Raw genomic sequence first — 18,543 nt, forward strand, 5'->3', positions numbered from 1 at the left:
TTCCACTTTTCTACCTGAAAATTATAAGCTTTCTAAATTATTTTAACCAATAGTCTTCTTACACTTAGATTCTGTAGTTTTCAAACCCTCAGTTAAATAAAACATTCTTTTTCCTTTTATTTTTCTACAAAGATCAGATTTTAACAATTCATCTCAATTAACATTCACTGGACCCTCTCTCTAAGCACTCATATATCTCTGCTAGGAACTGTACATTTTTTTCAACAATTGCCTTCATCCAAATATTGAAAGAGCAAGTACAATTTCATATATTACAGTAAATTACCTTTTATGAGTAAGCAAAAAGGTTTTGAAGGAGAATGGAAAGTCTGAGTAGCATAGACATCAATTACTCAGGAAAGATTAAAGCAAATAGCAGAGAATATTCAGCCACAGAAAATATTTTGCTTTGACTCTGATAAAATGGAGATGATTAGAATTTAAGCCACAAATAAGTATAATCATCATTAACCAGAAATCAAAACATGGTCCATAACTGATGAACATACATGAAAGTCTTAGATCAAATTTTTCTGACTGAGAAGCAGAAGCTATTTTTGATACCAAAGACAATGATGTCTAAATTTTGATATGTTTCTCTGGATTCTAACATCAAGATCTATGATCTTTAAATTTTAATGAAGACAATATCTTCTACCTTTAAATTAGAATTATTATATATTTTGACAATACATATATTATTAACTAATGAAATCAAAATAACTATTGCTGACAATTTTTTTTTCTTGGGTAGTCACGTTTCCTCATCTTCTGCATTTTCCCCTCTTTCTATCATAATCTTGTAACTTTAAAAATCAGGAAAAATATCTTAATGTAGTTAAGTCTGGCTCCAGTAGCATTGTCATTTTCTTGTATTGTTGACTTTCAGCTCCTTAGACCTTGCTTTCCTCCCCTCCATTGCCATAAATGAGAATTTGCTTTCTTTGCTGCAGAGAGTCAAGTAAATTTTCCTTTTCTTTGTGGAAAGAAATCATTTATGAGCCCAATAGAGAGCCCATGTTCTCTATTACTTAGGAGAAGAATATGTGTTCACTGTTTAATTAGAATTAATTGCCACACCTGGATAGTGAAATATACACATGCATACACATAAATACATACATATACATATCTACACATAAAATATATGCGTGTTTTGTGTTATCTATGTATGTATGTATATATATACATACATATATATATATATAAATATAAATATAAATAATAATATGGTATATACATACCCGGCTTGGTGAGACAGGTTTTTGGTTCCTTCTTATAGCGGGATGACTGGGTATTTCCTTCAACAACCATTCCAATATTAAATTTCTTTCTGGTAAAATCTTCATCACTTCCAGGACAAAAGCTGACTGGACTGTTTCCAGTATCTGAAGGAGTCTTTACAGGAGATACTGACTGGCTACTTGGGCATCCAGTGTCATCTACAAGAAGCCAAAAAAAGTGCTGATAGTTAATCAAGGAATACAATGGAAACAGCAAAAAATTTGTTGAGCTATAGATTCATAAGTAAATGCACCTCATTTTATTGTAGTCCTGGGCACATTTTGCAGAATGCCCACCTTTTTTTTTTTTTATATTTTCTTCCCTGCTTTCATGAAAATCTTAGACTATTATATAAATGTATTTATTATTTTCAATAGAGTAGGGGGCAAGGTACAAGGTAGATAGAAGGGAAGGGGAGGAGACAGGAAAAGATTTAGTGGTTATATAGAAAATGATGTCAACAGCTAAAAGAGTTTTTTTTAAAAAAGTTTATAATAAAACAATGATAGTTTACTTAAGTCAGAAAGAAAATCAATACGTTATTAAAAAGTATTTGAAAAAAATTCTGGGCTTCTTGGATTAGAAATAATTAATTATTCTGTACAATAAAGTTATTTATATATCTCCATCAGTCAGAGATATGCTGTCTGGGATAAATTATTAAATTTTCAAGTTGAACATTTATACCTTGGAAATTAATAATTGCTTTGTTGATTGTCTATACATAAGGAAGTGATGGAGAAGATGCTAATAATTTAGATTAAATTTAAAATTTGGTATTTTTTTTTTTTTGAAGAACCAATTGTTAAAGTTTTATCAACATATCCCTTAAGGCAGTTAGGTATCACAGTGGATAGGGTGCAGGGTCTGGAATCAGGAAGACCTGAGATCAAATATCTGACCTCAGACTTTAACTAGCTGTATAGTGATGGACAAATCAGTTAATCCTTTTTGTCTCAGTTTCTTATTTGTAAAATAAGTTGGAGAAAGTAATGGCAAACCACTCCAAGATCTTAACCAAGAAAACCCCAAAACATTAACATATAGTGGACATGACTGGAAACCATTAAATAACAACATACCCCTGATTTCATCCCATCATATGATCTGTAAGACCACTTGAGATAATTTTCCTTTTGGAACTTTATGATGATCTTTCTTGCCACAAGTTGTCCACTATGCCTTGAATATATATTTTCCTCATTCTTTATTTTCCTGAAAACTCTGTTCAGGTGCTACTTTCTATATTCATTCATTCAATAAACTTATTAAGTACCTACTATATGTTAAACAGTATGTTAAAGGCTGAAGATGCAAAAAGAAATTCTCTGTCTCCAAGAAGCTTACAATCTAATGAGAAAGGGAACATATGAAAGGAAGGTATGAAAAGAAGGGGTCGGAGAAGGGAATGGGAGAGGTCAACTAACTTAGTTAGTAAAGAAGATAAGGAAGTACAGTTGGCTTGGAAATGGCTGGCCTGAGGACCCTCCTTAAGTGGAGGTTCTGCCCTGTAAGCAGAGGGTATTGAGGAGATGTGAGTATCAAATGAGTATCAAAATTTTTGTTAGATCTTGCAGGAAGATGAGTTTCTTGGGGATATGATGACATCCAAAGAGGTGCAGCTGGGTGTGAAATGAAGTCCTGCTTATATGAAAAATAGTATCTCTGCCATTCCTTCCTGCCTCTTTCCCAGCTATTAGCCTATAATATATTCTTAAATATTAAGCTGACTTCTGGTACCTTCCCCCCCATTCCCCCCATCCCTCTATAAATTCCCTTATTTTTTAAATTATGATTTATGTAAAATGAAAGTTTATTGAGGGCAGGAATTTTTTTTTTTTTTTGTATTTTGATCACCTAAACCAGTTCCTGACATATAGTAAGTGCTTAACACATTTGTTGAAATTATTTATTATTTTTTTCAAGTAGTCTATGGCAATTTGCAAAGGGTCTTCAGAGTAATTTCTATGTTAGACCAAATTACTTAAACATTCGTTATAATACGTTATATTTATAAAATGCTTTAGGGTTTACAAAGTACTTTAGGTATCTTCTTTCTCTTGATTCTTTTGCTCTTCAGACTGTGAGCTCCTGGAGGGAAGGGATTGCCTTTTGCCTTTCTTTGTATCCCTAATGGCCTAACACAGTGCCTAGCACATAGTAGGTACTTAATAAATGTTTACCAACTTACATTAACCTCCAAAGAGATTCTGCAGTTATTTCCACCCCACCTTTTAAAAAAAATAGTAAATAAATAGATAAGGAAACTGAGAAAAAGAAACTTGACTGATATTGCATAAGTGTTTGGGGGAAGAATCTGAATGTCAGTTTTCCAGATACCAAGTACTGGACTCTATCCACCACATTACCTAGTCACCTCTCTCAAGCCAGGTGAGCAAGCAGAAGATTTGGTCATCTGTTCATTATTAGTACCTGAAAGGCATAGCTTTAAATTCTCCACTCTTTTTCAGACTAATCATAGGAAGCTGCTTTTTTTGCTTATAAGAAAAAATAGCCCTGTGTCTGCCTCATGCATATGTACACACACATACACTATCAGGCATAGTGCCATTTGGAGTAAATAAGCATGATAAAGCTTATATTCAATAAAAAGCTTTTCTTATTTTCTCAGTTGTATGTTATTACCACATTCATGATTTGAAATTAATGAATTTAATGAGTAAAGACTTCTTCAAACACAAGCAAAGTCAAAAGGAGGATTACACCTGTGTCCTATAAAATGCCTTGTACATAGATTACTCAATTGTGTATTTGTGATGGTAGAATCTTATATTTATATTTTGATAAAGCAGAGTATTTTAAAAATAACATAACAGACAAAAATAACAAAACAGACAACTGGAGAATGGTTATTTATATTAAAAAAAGATTATTTACTCTACAAAACGCTATTTATTTCATTGGATTCTTTCAAGCACTTATATTAGATTTTATACAATATTTAACCTAAATATCTTCAACTTGAACATATCTCTCTGGTCTAAAACAGTAATTTGTGACTCGAAGGTTATGTATGCCTGAACTACTGAAATTATTTTGCGAGGGTTCCAGAAATCTTTATTTTTTTTCATTCAGAGTATATTAATAGTTAAACCACCTATGTGGTGACCATGTGAAGACACAGAAAATTTTTTCATCAATCAGCAAACCAATCAATCAACAAACATTTAAAGCTTGGCATAGCTATGTATATAATCTTTAACAAATTACCATAAAAGCTAAAATTATGTATTATTCTTTTTGATTGATCCTCTGCCAAATATTTACTATAGTTCAATATAATTGATTTCTCTTTTTTTATGAGCTGTATTACGATAGAAGTCTCATGTTCTATACTATCTTTTTTTATTTGATGGTATCTGAATTTTTATACCTTTAATCTTGTTGTAAAAGTCTTATTATTTTAAAATATAATTTACCGAAGAGCCTTCAAAATGCCTGGTTTTAATTGTTCTAAAGCAAAATATTTTACAAAACATTTCAAATATCTCCAGAGGTCTCAATAAAGAAGAACTTGAATTAAATTTTCTCCAAGGGCCTTTTCAGCTTTTAAAACTATCATTTTATCTTTTTATGAATATTTTCCTTGCTCGTGGGATAATATAATAAATCTACAAAGCTTATCAAGTAAACAAGTATACTTGGAATAGTAAATATACAAGTAGGCCAAGTACGTTTTATATTGTATATAATTTCTGTCAATTTTTCTATGTGCTAATTTGTAGAAATGATGTATTCCAATATTAACATAACTAGATACCTCTCACATTAGAACTGGTTTAGATACCTAAGAAATTCCTTTAAAAATACAGAAATGGTTTAGAAAGGCACAATTATAATCAAAATACTTAGGAGCATAGATTTAAGGTAGCTTCTAACTTTCCATTTCCAATAATACTCTACCCCCATAACAATAATGATAATAGCTAAAATTTATATAGAACTTTAAGGTTTGCAAAATACATTACATATATTAGCTCATGTTATTATCCTACCAATCCTGGGAAATAAATATTATTAGTAACATTTCATAGATGAGTAAACTAATGCTAAAAAATTAAATGACTTATCAGGTTCATATAGCCATTATGTATATGAAGAAGGATTAACAACCTATTTCCCTCAGCTCAAAGTTTGTAAACCTCCAGATTATTTTTTATTTCCCTCTATCCATTTCACACAAAATATTAACTCATAAATTCTGTCTCTAAAATATAATTTGGATCCTTCCTTTTCTTTCTATTTCCATGGTTCAGACCATAATTAATTCCCTAATTACAACTTAACTAGACTATTCTAACAGCCTTTTAACTGATCTTCCTACCTTCCCTCTTTCCATATTTCATTCCATTATACTATCACCAGAGTAAACTGTGCAGTGCATAGCTCCTATTATTGCCCTATCAAAAAAATATCAATTAGTCCCCATTGTCTATTAAAGTTCTAACATCTGAGCACAGTATTCAAGGTTTTTTACAATCTGTTTCCAAGCTAACTTTCCAGCTTTCCTTCTACTTTTAATTTTCTCCAGTCATTTTTCCTCTTGAAAACTTTTACTGTAGCTTTCAAAGGATGAAACCTAATTAACAAATTCAACTATTTTAGATGATTGTCAAAATTTCATTTTTAAAAATAACATCAGAAAGAAAAGTTATTCATTTCCATTAACTTTTCAGGTTACATAGAATCTTGAGCCAAATAAATCATGATTTTAATAATTGAGTTGTAAACCCTTGTGAAAAGTTAAGATCTACTAATAAAGAATTGTTTTTAAATATTGAGATTGAATAATAATTATTTTTATAAAAGGCAAAAAAGCATAAATTGACCTGAATGAAAATAGTTCAATTTATAATAATGGTGTTCAAAAACCATCACAATTCCCAAATGTGATCCATTCTGATTTCATGTTCTTACTTAATATAGAACTCATTTTCTGTCTGTACTACCTATCTGAGATCTCTCTACAATAATGATTAGCTTTTGTTCTTTCCCTTTCCCTCCCTCCCTCTTTCCTTCCTCCTCTTCCTCTTCCTCCTCCTCCTCTTTCTTCTTCTTTCCTTCTTTTTTCCTTATTCTTTTTCTTGTTCTTCTTGTTCTTGTTCTTGTCCTTGTTCTTCTTGTTCTTCTTCCTCCTCCTCCTCCTCCTTTTCCTTCTCCTTGTTCTCTCTCTCTCTCTCTCTTTCTCTCTCTCTCTTTCTCTCTTTCACACACACACACATACACACAGAGTTAATGAGGTATTGGTCTAGTTGGGAGCATTTATGCTTTCATCCTTTTTCTTTTTCCCATGTGATAGGGTTAGTTCAATCTATTTCAAATTATAGTGCAAATTGTGCAGTTTTAAAAGATTCCAAATTGTCCTCTAATGAAAAAATTCATTTATTTAACAGTACTATTCTAGCAGTGCTATATGGCTATGAATCATAGAACATCATGATCTCAGAAGAATTAAAATTAAAATAACTCAAAATATTAAGTCACATGATAGACTACTATGTGTAACATATTGACATCAATGTGAGAAGTGGCATAAAAGACATTACTGAGAATGTAGATGGCTGGAAAAGGAAATAGGCTAATTACTTATCATCATTGACATTCTTGTTAAATAGATGGACACCCCTAGTGGTACAGTAGTATCCCATTGTTCTTTTTTGAAAAAGAGGAAATTCTCTAGTATGTATTAGTTGTTCTATAAAAGAGTTGTGGTTAAAAAAATGACAACCAACAGATAAGGATTACAAAGGATAAATGGGAATTCCCATTTAATTGAAAAAAATCATGCATTGACAAAAGTACAGAAATAATAATTTATTTAAATAAAGGTTTATTATTGGTTCATTGGTTTAATTTATATTAAGCAAACAGCCATAACTATATTTTTATTATGAAACATTTATTATATTGGTATTATTATGGTAACCTTGTCACCAATGTAAGTAGAACTTTTCTATTCTTTTTTTTTATACCTTTAGACCCATTAGTAAATAACAAATCTGCAAACTACTATAGAAAATAAATGGGTTATTGTTTTTACTCTGATTATTCTTTTAAACTACTTTAAAGGAAGAATGAAACAAATACATGCCAGGCACTATGTTCAGTGCTTTACATATATCTCATTAACTTTTATTTTCACAAGAGCCCTGGAAAGTAGGTACTATTATTAATCTAATTTTACAATTGAGAAAACTGAGACAGAAAGATTAAGTGACTTGTACAGGGTCACACAGCTAATAAGCAGCAGCATGTAAACACAGGCTTTCCTAACTTCAGGTCCAAGTACTCTACCCATTGTCTCGGGATCAAAGGTCAAAAGCAGAAATAAGACTTGACCTAAATCTCCTATATGCAATGAAAAACAAACACAGTTACTTCTAAACACCTGTCTGGAACATACTGTTCTTCAGTATAATGAAACTTACTTTTTTAATCTCAAAATAAAATGTCATCACCTCTTTGGACCTAATTTTGTTATTTAACTATACTACTTAGGAAAACTCTATCATCCTTGAATGATTGCCCCAACAAAAGACTCCAATTGCCTCAGCCCTGTCCCCTAAAAAAGAAACCAAAAAAAAAAAAAAAAAACTTTCTTGTCTATAGAGGTTGAGTAGCAATTATTTCCACAAGTTATTTGTTTTTGTTTTTGTTTTTGACCTATATTCACATTACTTATCATTTGAGTGCATATTGACTTAAGGGACATTATGTTAAATTAATTTCCACATTAGAGTTTCTTTATTTTGAATCAATTCAATTTTGAATTAATCACTTATTGAGCATCTAATGTGAGAGGTATCTAGTATTGTACTGTATCCAGATGCTGGGGAGGGGGTAAATGGACCACAGAAAAGGGGTTTGGTGAATCACTAGCTTTGTAATTCAGTCCTTAAGTCAACCCTCACCACCATGCCAGCAGTGATGGCATAGCAGCATGCTTCTTGCCAAAGAGGATCTGTCAAGACCATTACTCACAGAGCCTTGTGACATTTGCCTGTTTTGGCCACAGCTCAAATTGCAAAAAGCAATCCAGTTCCAGAAATGGCAAAGATGCTAGTTTTCCTTTTACTAGGAAAGTATCTGAGTCTATACAAACTAAACCCACAGCAAAGGAAAAGAGGCCAATTTCATCAGGGTATCACCCAGTCGTGTGCTTCCTTCTATGCACTTTTGAACAATTGGCTCAGTTGGGTTTTGCCTGTCAGTTGGCTTTTCTTCAGCATCCGGTACCATTGCTGGAAGCAGAATGTCAGACCAGATGGACCAGGGAGTGTTCTGATTCAGTATGGCACAGTCTCAGGAACCTTGAAACCTTACATGAAATGTCCTTGGGTTATGGCGATGCTGACATGGCTCTCTGTGGAGTTCTGAGACAGTTAGGTTAACCACAAGTAATATGAAACCATGTCAAATAGCCCATGAACAGATTATAATGTCTTCACAAATTATATAAAAACAAATAGTCCAATTATCCTGGAAACTGACCATAGGGAATTTTTAACCAACATACCATAGGGAACATAAGATTTATTTGTGGTGTTTTCTTTGGAACAAACAAACTTTACTATAATTCTGTTTTGCTATGAACAAAACAACCACTCAGAATATATAAACTAAAAATAATGGCTTAAAAAGAGTCATAAATAGGGTGGAGAAAAAGGTTTGGGACTCAGGGACACTAGCATCTAAAGGGTATTTGTTTCTAGTGCACTCTTCTGCTAAGTATGTACTTTGACCTGCCCTTTTCATGTGACACCTTCCCTCACCTCCAACTCCTTTGCTTGCTACCTCTTCCACTTTTCTCTCATCCTTGGGATTGGGGATCATCAGTGATGCTACAGTGTCTGAGGCTAGGTTGAAGCAGATTGTTCTCGGCTTCCTCCTGATGCTCCAAGTCATTACTAATCAGAGAAATGCAAATTAAGACAACTCTAAGATACCACTACACACCTGTCAGATTGGCTAAGATGACAGGAAAAAATAATGATGATTGTTGGAGGGGATGTGGGAAAACTGGGACACTGATGCATTGTTGGTGGAGTTGTGAACGAATCCAACCATTTTGGAGAGTAGTTTGGAACTATGCTCAAAAAGTTATCAAACTGTGCATACCCTTTGATCCAGCAGTGTTACTACTGGGATTATATCCCAAAGAGATTATAAAGAAGGGAAAGGGACCTGTATGTGCACGAATGTTTGTGGCAGCCCTTTTTGTAGTGGCTAAAAACTGGAAACTGAATGGATGTCCATCAGTTGGAGAATGGCTGAATAACTTGTGATATATGAATATTATGGAATATTACTGTTCTATAAGAAATGACCAACAGGATGATTTCAGAAAGGCCTGGAGAGACTTACACGAACTGATGCTGAGTGAAATGAGCAGGACCAGGAGATCATTATATACTTCAACAACAATACTATATGATGACCAGTTCTGATGGACCAGGCCATCCTCAGCAACGAGATCAACCAAATCATTTCCAATGGAACAGTAATGAACTGAACCAGCTACGCCCAGAAAAAGAACTCTGGGAGATGACTAAAAACCATTACATTGAATTCCCAATCCCTATATTTATGCCCACCTGCATTTTTGATTTCCTTCACAAGCTAATTGTACAATATTTCAGAGTCTGATTCTTTTTGTACAGCAAAATAACGTTTTGGTCATGTATACTTATTGTGTATCTAATTTATATTTTAATGTATTTAACATCTACTGGTCATCCTGTCATCTGGGGGAGGGGGTGGAGGGGTAAGAGGTAAAAAATTGGAACAAGAGGTTTGGCAATTGTTAATGCTGTAAAGTTACCCATGCATATATCCTGTAAATAAAAGGCTATTAAATAAAAAAATAAAAAAAAAAAGGAATTATACAGGGAGATCCCAAATCTTAAGATCCTAAAAACCCATGCAATATACACCATTCATAGTTTGTAGAAAGGAAAACCTTCTGCTCACTTCAGGAGTGATGTTTTGTGGTTTATTTCAATGGTTTCAAGTGTATTGAATACATAGTTTCAATAGTTTCAAATGTATTGAAGAAAAACTTCATAGCATTAAAAAAAAAAAAACTGGAAGATTTATTACCCCCTTCATGCAGTTCTAGTTTTTAACAGATCATGTTACAAATAAATGCCAAGGAGAAATTTTAATGACAACATGAGGAAATTGTCCCTGGTCAGAAAATGGCAGTGATTCCAAAATGTCGTAGACTTGTAAAAAGGTCTAGCTTGAAAAAAAACCAAAAAAAACTGGGTGTCATGCTTCTAATTTCTAGAGGATTGCCTGTAATGTACATTTCAGGCTGAATTTCACATACGCAGGGATTCCAAGACCTTAGGAAAAGGGTGTGTAGGACTTGTCAGTCTAAAGGAAAGGGAGGGTACAATTCTTTAAAAAAAACTCACAAAGCTAAGGATTTTCCTGCCATCAAGTTCCATTTATAGTTCCTTTTCTTCTGCCAAGGGCACTAAGTGGTTTGCTATAGACTCTGTATGCATTTTATTCTTAGGAGAAACAGTGTAGGATTAAAACAAAATGAAACAAAAACATTTGGGTTCTTCTTTCTCTACCACCTTCCTCTTCTCTCCTCCCTAACAAACAAATGGACTGATTCTGTGGCAGGTTATGTTTCCAACCTCTAAATGTTTTGAAGCATGTTACTTGGTGCAATCCACTTGAAAGTAAGCATGTGTTCCTTCCTGGGCCAAGAATTTGATGCTTTGCCCATATTAGAATCCTTTCTTCTTTCTAGCCCTGGAATAATGCAATAAGGCTAGCACCCAACAAGATCTAGGTTATAGTCATATTCATTTAAAAATTAACTTTTCCCTAAAGGTCAGTTCTTGTAGGTGAGAGGACTAGTATTCACTGTCTTCTATAAATCATCATGAATGCTTTTCTTGCTTTATTGTTATGAATAGAGTCTGACTGATATAGCTCAAGAGTTGCAAAAAGAACCTGAATCAGGAGACTTGAGTTCAAGGGCCATTTTGGCCATTAACTGGGTATGTGATCTTGGATAAATCATACCATCTCTCTCAGACTCAGTTTCCTCATCTGTAAAATGGAGGAACTGAATTAGGTGATAGCTCAAAGCAATCTTTCACTTCCGATAGTCTCTGACTTTTATAGGTTTATAAAAATCAGTTATAAATTACATGAGATTGCAGAAAAGTAAAAAAAAAAAAGCAGACATTAAAATAGATTGGGTGAGAGGATGGTGTGGGGAGATGCAAAGGCCTAGCTTACTGTAGACATAAACTGGGCCTAAACCTATGATCTTATTGGTATAGAAATCTATTGAAAATTTACTGTGACAATTCAGAGCAGTTGCCTAAGAGGTTGACTTGTCCAGTGTTCCAATGAGAAAACTTTCTTGATCAAAGAAGATTATATCTTCTTTGCAATTTATTTCTTAGTTTCCTGAGGCATTGAGAGGTTAAATGATTTGCCCCATGTCACAAGGCCAGTATTTAAAAGAGGATGAACTTGAAATTAACTCTTTCTGATTGTCAAGGCCAGATCTTTACTGATTTCACTTGGCTGTTTTTTTTCTGTTTCTGTCTCTGTCTTTCTCCATAAATATATATTTTATATGTGCATACACACAAACACACATATATATGTATATACACACATGAACATATATAGTTATAACACATGGTTGGGTTTTTTTCCACATTTAAGCCCAGACCTTAAAGACCTTCCTATAGTTAGATCAGTGAAGAGAAACTTCTGACTTTTCTGACTTCTGACTGATCTTTTACTCTCTCTTCTTACAAATACACTTAGGACTCACCTATACTAAAATTAGTTTGCCCCTTACCAACAATTCTTTTTCTCTATCTGATTATTGCTAAATTTCTCAAAAGAGTTGTTTGAATTCATTGTCTATTTTCCTTTTACCCATCCATTCCTTTATCCTTTTCAATCTGATTTCAGCTCTTTTAATTGGTCTCTCAAATGGTTATTAGTGATCTCTAAATTTAATAGTCTTTTCTTACCTCTAACCTTATTTAACCTCTCTTCAATATTTAAAGTGCTGAGTAACCTATCTCCACCCCTCCTTTCTCGAGACTTTCTTTTCCCTTGGCTTCCAAAATACCAGGCTGTGCTTGTTCTACTCCTGCTTCTCTGGCTGCCCTAAACACTGGAGACCACAAAACAGTTTTGCCAATAGTGGTTCAGAGACAATTTCTCCAGAAGTATTTCTACTCTGCTTCATAACAAACAACTTTAAAAGGTAAATAATCATCCTTTTAATAAATTGCTTTTTTACTATACTTATATCAATTTAGATTTATTTAAAACTAATTTTAGTTACATAGTTATTTGCATATTCCCTTAGAAAAGCTTCCTGATCCTCTAATAACTGTCCTATTAGATTTCCACTAACTTCTTACTCTTTTTGCCTTGTAAATGTTTTTTCTTCCTTCTTTCCTCTATCTTTTCCCTTGTGGATCTCATCCATTTTTATAGCCGGAACTTGGATATCTGTGTCAAATAAAAATCTTTTGCTCTGACCACTCTCCTGAAAGTCACTGAGTTAGTTTTGCTTCTTCCTCCAAAAGAACTGTCCCCTGTGCCCATTGTTTCCACCCTTACTTGGACTATTGCAATAGTTTCCTGATTGGTCTCTCTGTTTCCCACTTTGACCATTCTTCAATCTACTCTACAAAAGTTAATATTTTAAAAGAAGGATTATATCATTCATTTAAAAAAAAAAAAAAAGACATTTTTATATTTGGAATTAAGTCTAAACTCTCCCCTCTTGTCATTTAAGGTACTTTATAATTTGGATTTCAATTCACATTTGTAGCCCTATCTTCTACTATTCCCCTTTAAAAACATTAAGTTTTAGCCAAAACAGATTATTTGCTGTTTCCAGGATATAACCCCAGACTTTTCTACCTCAGTGTCTTCAGCTGTTTTCTGTCAAAAAGAAAATCCTTCTTCCTACTGTTTCCCCATACTTTTCCAAATCTTATGCATTTTTGGGTCCCAATTCAAATGGCATTTCCTTGATTCCAGACAAGAATCTTCAGATTGTTTCCTCTTCAAAGTTCCCTTTGCATTGATTGTCTATTACTACATGAATTATTTTCTACTTGGTAGTATAACTATTGTATACATACATGGTATCAACATAGTGTGCAGATGGTTTCCAAATCTGGGTGAAATCATTAAACCTTCAAGTATCTACTCCTTCATCAAATGAAATAGTAATATATAAAAGCCATTGTGAATCTTAAATTGTTATAGAAATTCTAGCTATCAAAGAAATTGTCATTTTCATATATGAAAGTTATTTAATATATTTGTTGATTCTATGGAATTTCTGGGGTTTCAAACCATCCTATATTAATAGTGGGATCTGTTTCCTGAAAGTCAATTTTATGATGTGAGCTCTATTTTATGTGGTCATTTAATAACACATTAAACTTTTTAAAAATGCTTCATAATTCTTCAGATAATAAAACTCACATGCCAGACTTGAGTTCAAATGATTTTCTATAAGATCACGTTAAGGTTGAAAATAAGAAAATGACAGAATTCACTTGCAGCTCTTCATAGCACACAGAACTGGGGGAAAAAGCTTTTTTTTGGCCAGAAAATCTTGAACCATTCAGTTATGGCAAGATGTTGAATACTTGGTTTAAAAAAAATGTGACCAAACATTCAAAACCCTTTTAGCATAACTTGGCATATGTCTACATGTGCAAAAACCATGCTTCATTTGAAGTTCACTGGCTCTTATTTATGTCAGCTGAGCTGTTGTTGGAACATTCAGTGCAGGCAGTTGCTGCATGAAGATTATATTCCTACTATTTCAGATATATGCACCCTGGAGGGTAATGATGGCTTCCATTCACTGGAAAAAGAAAAAATAGCAGCCAAATAAAAAGGTTAACATGATCTATGGGGTTCTTTTCTAATTCATGGAGCATACCACTAAAAATGTCCTAAAAGGTCTTGGCTAGGTGCTCAACAAAACAGGAAGCTGCTGCCACTTTGAAACTTCAAAATTTAAAACCACCAAAAGAAGTTCTTGAGGAAATTGTGAACATTTTGGACGAGGAAAAAGAAAACTTTCACCAATTTAATTTCCACTCCTTTTATCCATTTAATATGGTATAGCTTCTAGGGAAGTATAGTGGTGGGTTTTGGGTCCTCTGACTTTGGGGGACTTCTGTTCTAACAATAAGTCAATAGTTCTAAATCTTCTAGCTTTGGAATCTGCCTCAGGAACCCCCATACCCTATTGCTGACTATAATCTGGTCAGTAATAATCTGTCAAATTCTGGAGACTACTCCTTCTTACCTATGAGCCACAGAATTAGCATATCAATGATTGAAAGCTGGATAAATGTATCTCCTTACTTCTGTTTCTCTGCTGAATTCCCTTACAATTCAGCCTGCTTTGTAATGGCATTACTATTGCAATAAAGCTCTGACTTCTTGGCTAAGGAACCCATGTCTAATGGGTTCAAGCCTGCAAATTTTTTTGGCCTGGGACTTTTCTACAAACTTTTAAGGGGTCCCCCTTTCCCAACCTCAACACATTCATATCCCTAATTTAACATCTGTAGTAATGGAATGCCCACCATTGTGATACCTTTGGATTGTAGCACATTACTGGAAAAATTCTCAGCTAATGTCTTCCCCTTGAAATGCACCATCTGTTTTTTCAAAAATGAAAAGTCACAAAGTGATAATCATGGTGGAAAGTGTGGTGGTTTAAGGTGGTTGTTGGCTTAGAATCCTAGCTTTACTATATATTATCTGTATGTGTCCTCAGACACTTAACTTCTAAGACCTCACTGCCATGAAATACAAAAGAACAGTGTTGCTCTTGATGGCCTCTAAGGTCATTTCCTGCTCTAAATCTTTGGTCCTCTGACAAGGCTCTATAAAAATCATTATAATAGAATTATGAAATTAATGGACAAAAATGAACTATAGGGACTTGATTCTCATAATTCTAAATACATTTTTCTCTCTGAAGTTGTGTCTATACCAGTCATATATTATTGAACAATTATTTGGTGAATGACTATCTTATTGCTTGAAGAAGAGATAATCATCTACCTACATTTTTGTACTTTATGAATTTTATTCAGAGATTTCTATGCTTGGTTTAAAGTCAAACCAAGATTCAGTTTTTTAAAAATGGTGAGTGAGGTTAGATAAGTTTCCAAGTCCTCATTTGCCTTAGTTTTTCCTGTGGAAAAATGTACATAGAACCACAGGAACTGGGACAGGAAGGAACCTTAGGGAACACAGTCCAAACACCTCATTTTACAAAAATTAACTTATAGTCCAGAAAATAGAAATGACTTTCCTCAGGTCATGCAAAAAGTAAGCAAAGGAGCTGGATTTTGAACTGAGATTTTCTGACCCAAAGTCAGCATTATTTCCACTGTCCTTGATACCTATCTGAGGATGACATCCACAAGGGTTTACTGCTTCCTTTTTTCTAAGATTCCAAATCTGGAAAAGGTGAGGATAAAATCAAGATAAGAGGTGAAGAAGGTTAAGAAAACAACTGAGCATATGAATCATATGGTCAATAGCCTGAAGTGACTTGGGTTCAAATCCTAGCTCTGCCATTTATTACCTTTATTAATTTATGCAAATCAGTTATATTTTTGAACCTCAGTTTCCTCAATTATAAAGTGAGAGTAAAAACTATTATACTACCTCCCCACCATGGAATTGTTATGAGAACCAATGGCATAATTTATGATTTTGTAAAATGCAATTTTATTTTTTTAATTGGCAAAAATGTATTTTCTCTCCCTCTCACCTCCCTTTTTCATTGAAAAAATAAAAGGAAAACAAACATGTAAGAAATTGGTATAATGTGCATAATTAGGCAAAGCAAATTCCCACAATGATCATTTCCAAAAATCATATTACAATAGATATAAAATACCCTATAACTGTAAATATGTATATGTATATGTAAATAATATATTTGCTATTATTAACATTATGTTAAATCTTTGTTTTTTTCAGGAAATACTATCAATATGAAACACAACTAAATTTTTTATTCCCTTGAAAAAAACATAAACATGTAGGAAAAATTAGCAAAGTACAATGATTTTCTTATAGCACAAAACTCCTTCTTTATAAATTAATATGAAAACTAGTAACTACCTTTAAGAACCAAGAAACAAATGAGAAAATATCCTTCCTTTAACAAACATGAATCAAATGAAAAAATATCCTTCTTCCAAAATTTTTTTTTTTCAATTCTATCCTATCTTATAGTATTAGCCACTGAAAGACCAGGAAGTATATCATAAAAGAGAAAGTTAGATTATGGAGAACCTTGCATTAATAAGAGTTGCCAAAGGCCACAAGTAAAACATTAAACTAAAGCAAACACTTAATAGCCTCACTTATATTATACTGATTAGTTGTCTTAGTTTTATACTGATTCATTATTTCCTTGTTTTCAATTCTACAATTTACAAAAGGGAGAAACCTACTGAGTATAAGGCATTGTGTTAACTCTGGGATATAACTGGGATATAATCAATATAATTGAAGGTAAACTAGTGTAGCTCCTTCCACTGCCATGTGCGGCTCCTCCTGTGACCCTTACAAACTAGGATTCAAAAATATTACAAAGAAGAAGGAGTAAATTCTAGATGTGAAGAAAAGTTTGTGTAATTGTAGGAGTTAGAATGCCAAATTCAGGTAAAAGCTAGTAGTACAATTTGGCTGGAGTGAAAAGAAATAGTACAAAATATGCACAAGGGGGAGAAATACAAATTTAAGTCTAAAAGGTGATTGGGATCAGATTGAAGAGAGCCAGAAATACTGCAGAAATTTGCATTTTTGTCCTATAGGCAATCTTTTATAGGTGCTGGGGAGTGATGTGGTTGTTGTTTGCTTTTTTTTTTTCTTTCTTGTATTTTTTTCCATTTTAATCTGATTGTTCTTGTGCAGTATGATGGATGTGGAAATATATTTAGAAGAATTGCACATGTTTAATTTATATAGAATTGCTTGTGTTCTTGGGGAGGAGGAAGGGAAGAGGAAAGGGAGAAAAATTTGGAACACAAGATTTTGCAAAAGTGAATGTTGAAAACTATCTTTGCATATATTTGAAAAAATAAAATAATATTAAAACTAAAAAAAAAAAAAAAGCTCCTAAAGGGCAGAGAATTTCTTTCTTTTTGTTGTTTTAATATATTTAGTAGTTTTAATATATTTAGTACTTATCTTACTACTTGGCATATTATAAGTACTAAACAAAGGCATTTATCTTTTATCCTTTTCTAACACAACTTCTAGAAAATAAACTGTCTTTATTGTTGCTTTCACTTCCACATCAGTCATCCACTTCTCAGGCCTTAAAATATGATTTGTTCTCAGTACTTAGTTAATCTTTTCTTTATAAAGTCAACAATAAACTCCTTATTAAAAAAATCTAATGTATTTTTCTCAGTTCTCTTTCTTTTTTGACTTCTCTGAAATATTTGACACTGTTGATAATTCTCTCTTTCTGCATGCTCTTCTTCATGGATTTTCAATGATACTAGAAGGGATGAAAAAGACCCAAGCAAAAGACCAGGTCTGTGGCAGTCAGGTGGGCAATCATCTTGTCTTTAAGAAGGCCTTTTTTTGTTTTTAAGTGGGCCCTAATTAAATTTCATGCATTGCAGGATTACCCCTTTTCATTGTTAATTGGGAGTTCATTAGGAACTTTGCCTGCCTGATGGCATAATTTCTTGTTCTGCTAAAGAAGTTTGCTCTCTTCATGGTGTCACAATAAAGCTTTTTGCCCCTTGGGTAGAAGATGGCCTGAGCCTTTAAATTCTTTCTGAATGACTATCTTCTTGACTTCTTGTACCCCATCACACTGATCTGTCATGGTTCTCCTACCTGAAAAGTATCTGATACTTTTCAGTCTCTTCTGCCTGATCACCATCTATGTCCCGCCTATAGGCCTCCCATTTGTGAGCATACCCAAGGGCTCCATACTTTCCCCTTTCCTCTCTTTTCTCTATACTACATCCTCTCACATGGAATCAATTATCACTGTTGTGCAGATGACTCCATAATCTACATAGGAAACTTTCAAATCTCTCCTGAGATCTAGTCCTGAATCTCCAACTGCCTGTGGATGTGGATTCTGCACCTGGACATTCCAGAGACATATAAAATTCAAAATGCCTAAAGGTAAAATCACTTTTTGCATCTCCTCCT

At 33.3% G+C, this 18,543-nt stretch overlaps 1 protein-coding gene across 3 annotated transcripts in view; it reads right to left on the reverse strand.

The window, feature by feature from the left end:
* Positions 1–18,543, reverse strand: part of SYBU (syntabulin) — a 93,567-nt gene that overhangs the window by 56,995 nt on the left and 18,029 nt on the right. For all 3 annotated transcript variants that reach the window (XM_023496456.2, XM_012541773.3, XM_031947128.1), the window contains exon 4: positions 1,245–1,442. In XM_023496456.2, coding sequence (XP_023352224.1) covers positions 1,245–1,442 — 198 coding nt within the window. The remainder of the gene's footprint in view (positions 1–1,244; positions 1,443–18,543) is intronic.

Source organism: Sarcophilus harrisii, chromosome 1 (assembly GCF_902635505.1).
Source record: "Sarcophilus harrisii chromosome 1, mSarHar1.11, whole genome shotgun sequence".
NCBI lineage: Eukaryota > Metazoa > Chordata > Mammalia > Dasyuromorphia > Dasyuridae > Sarcophilus > Sarcophilus harrisii.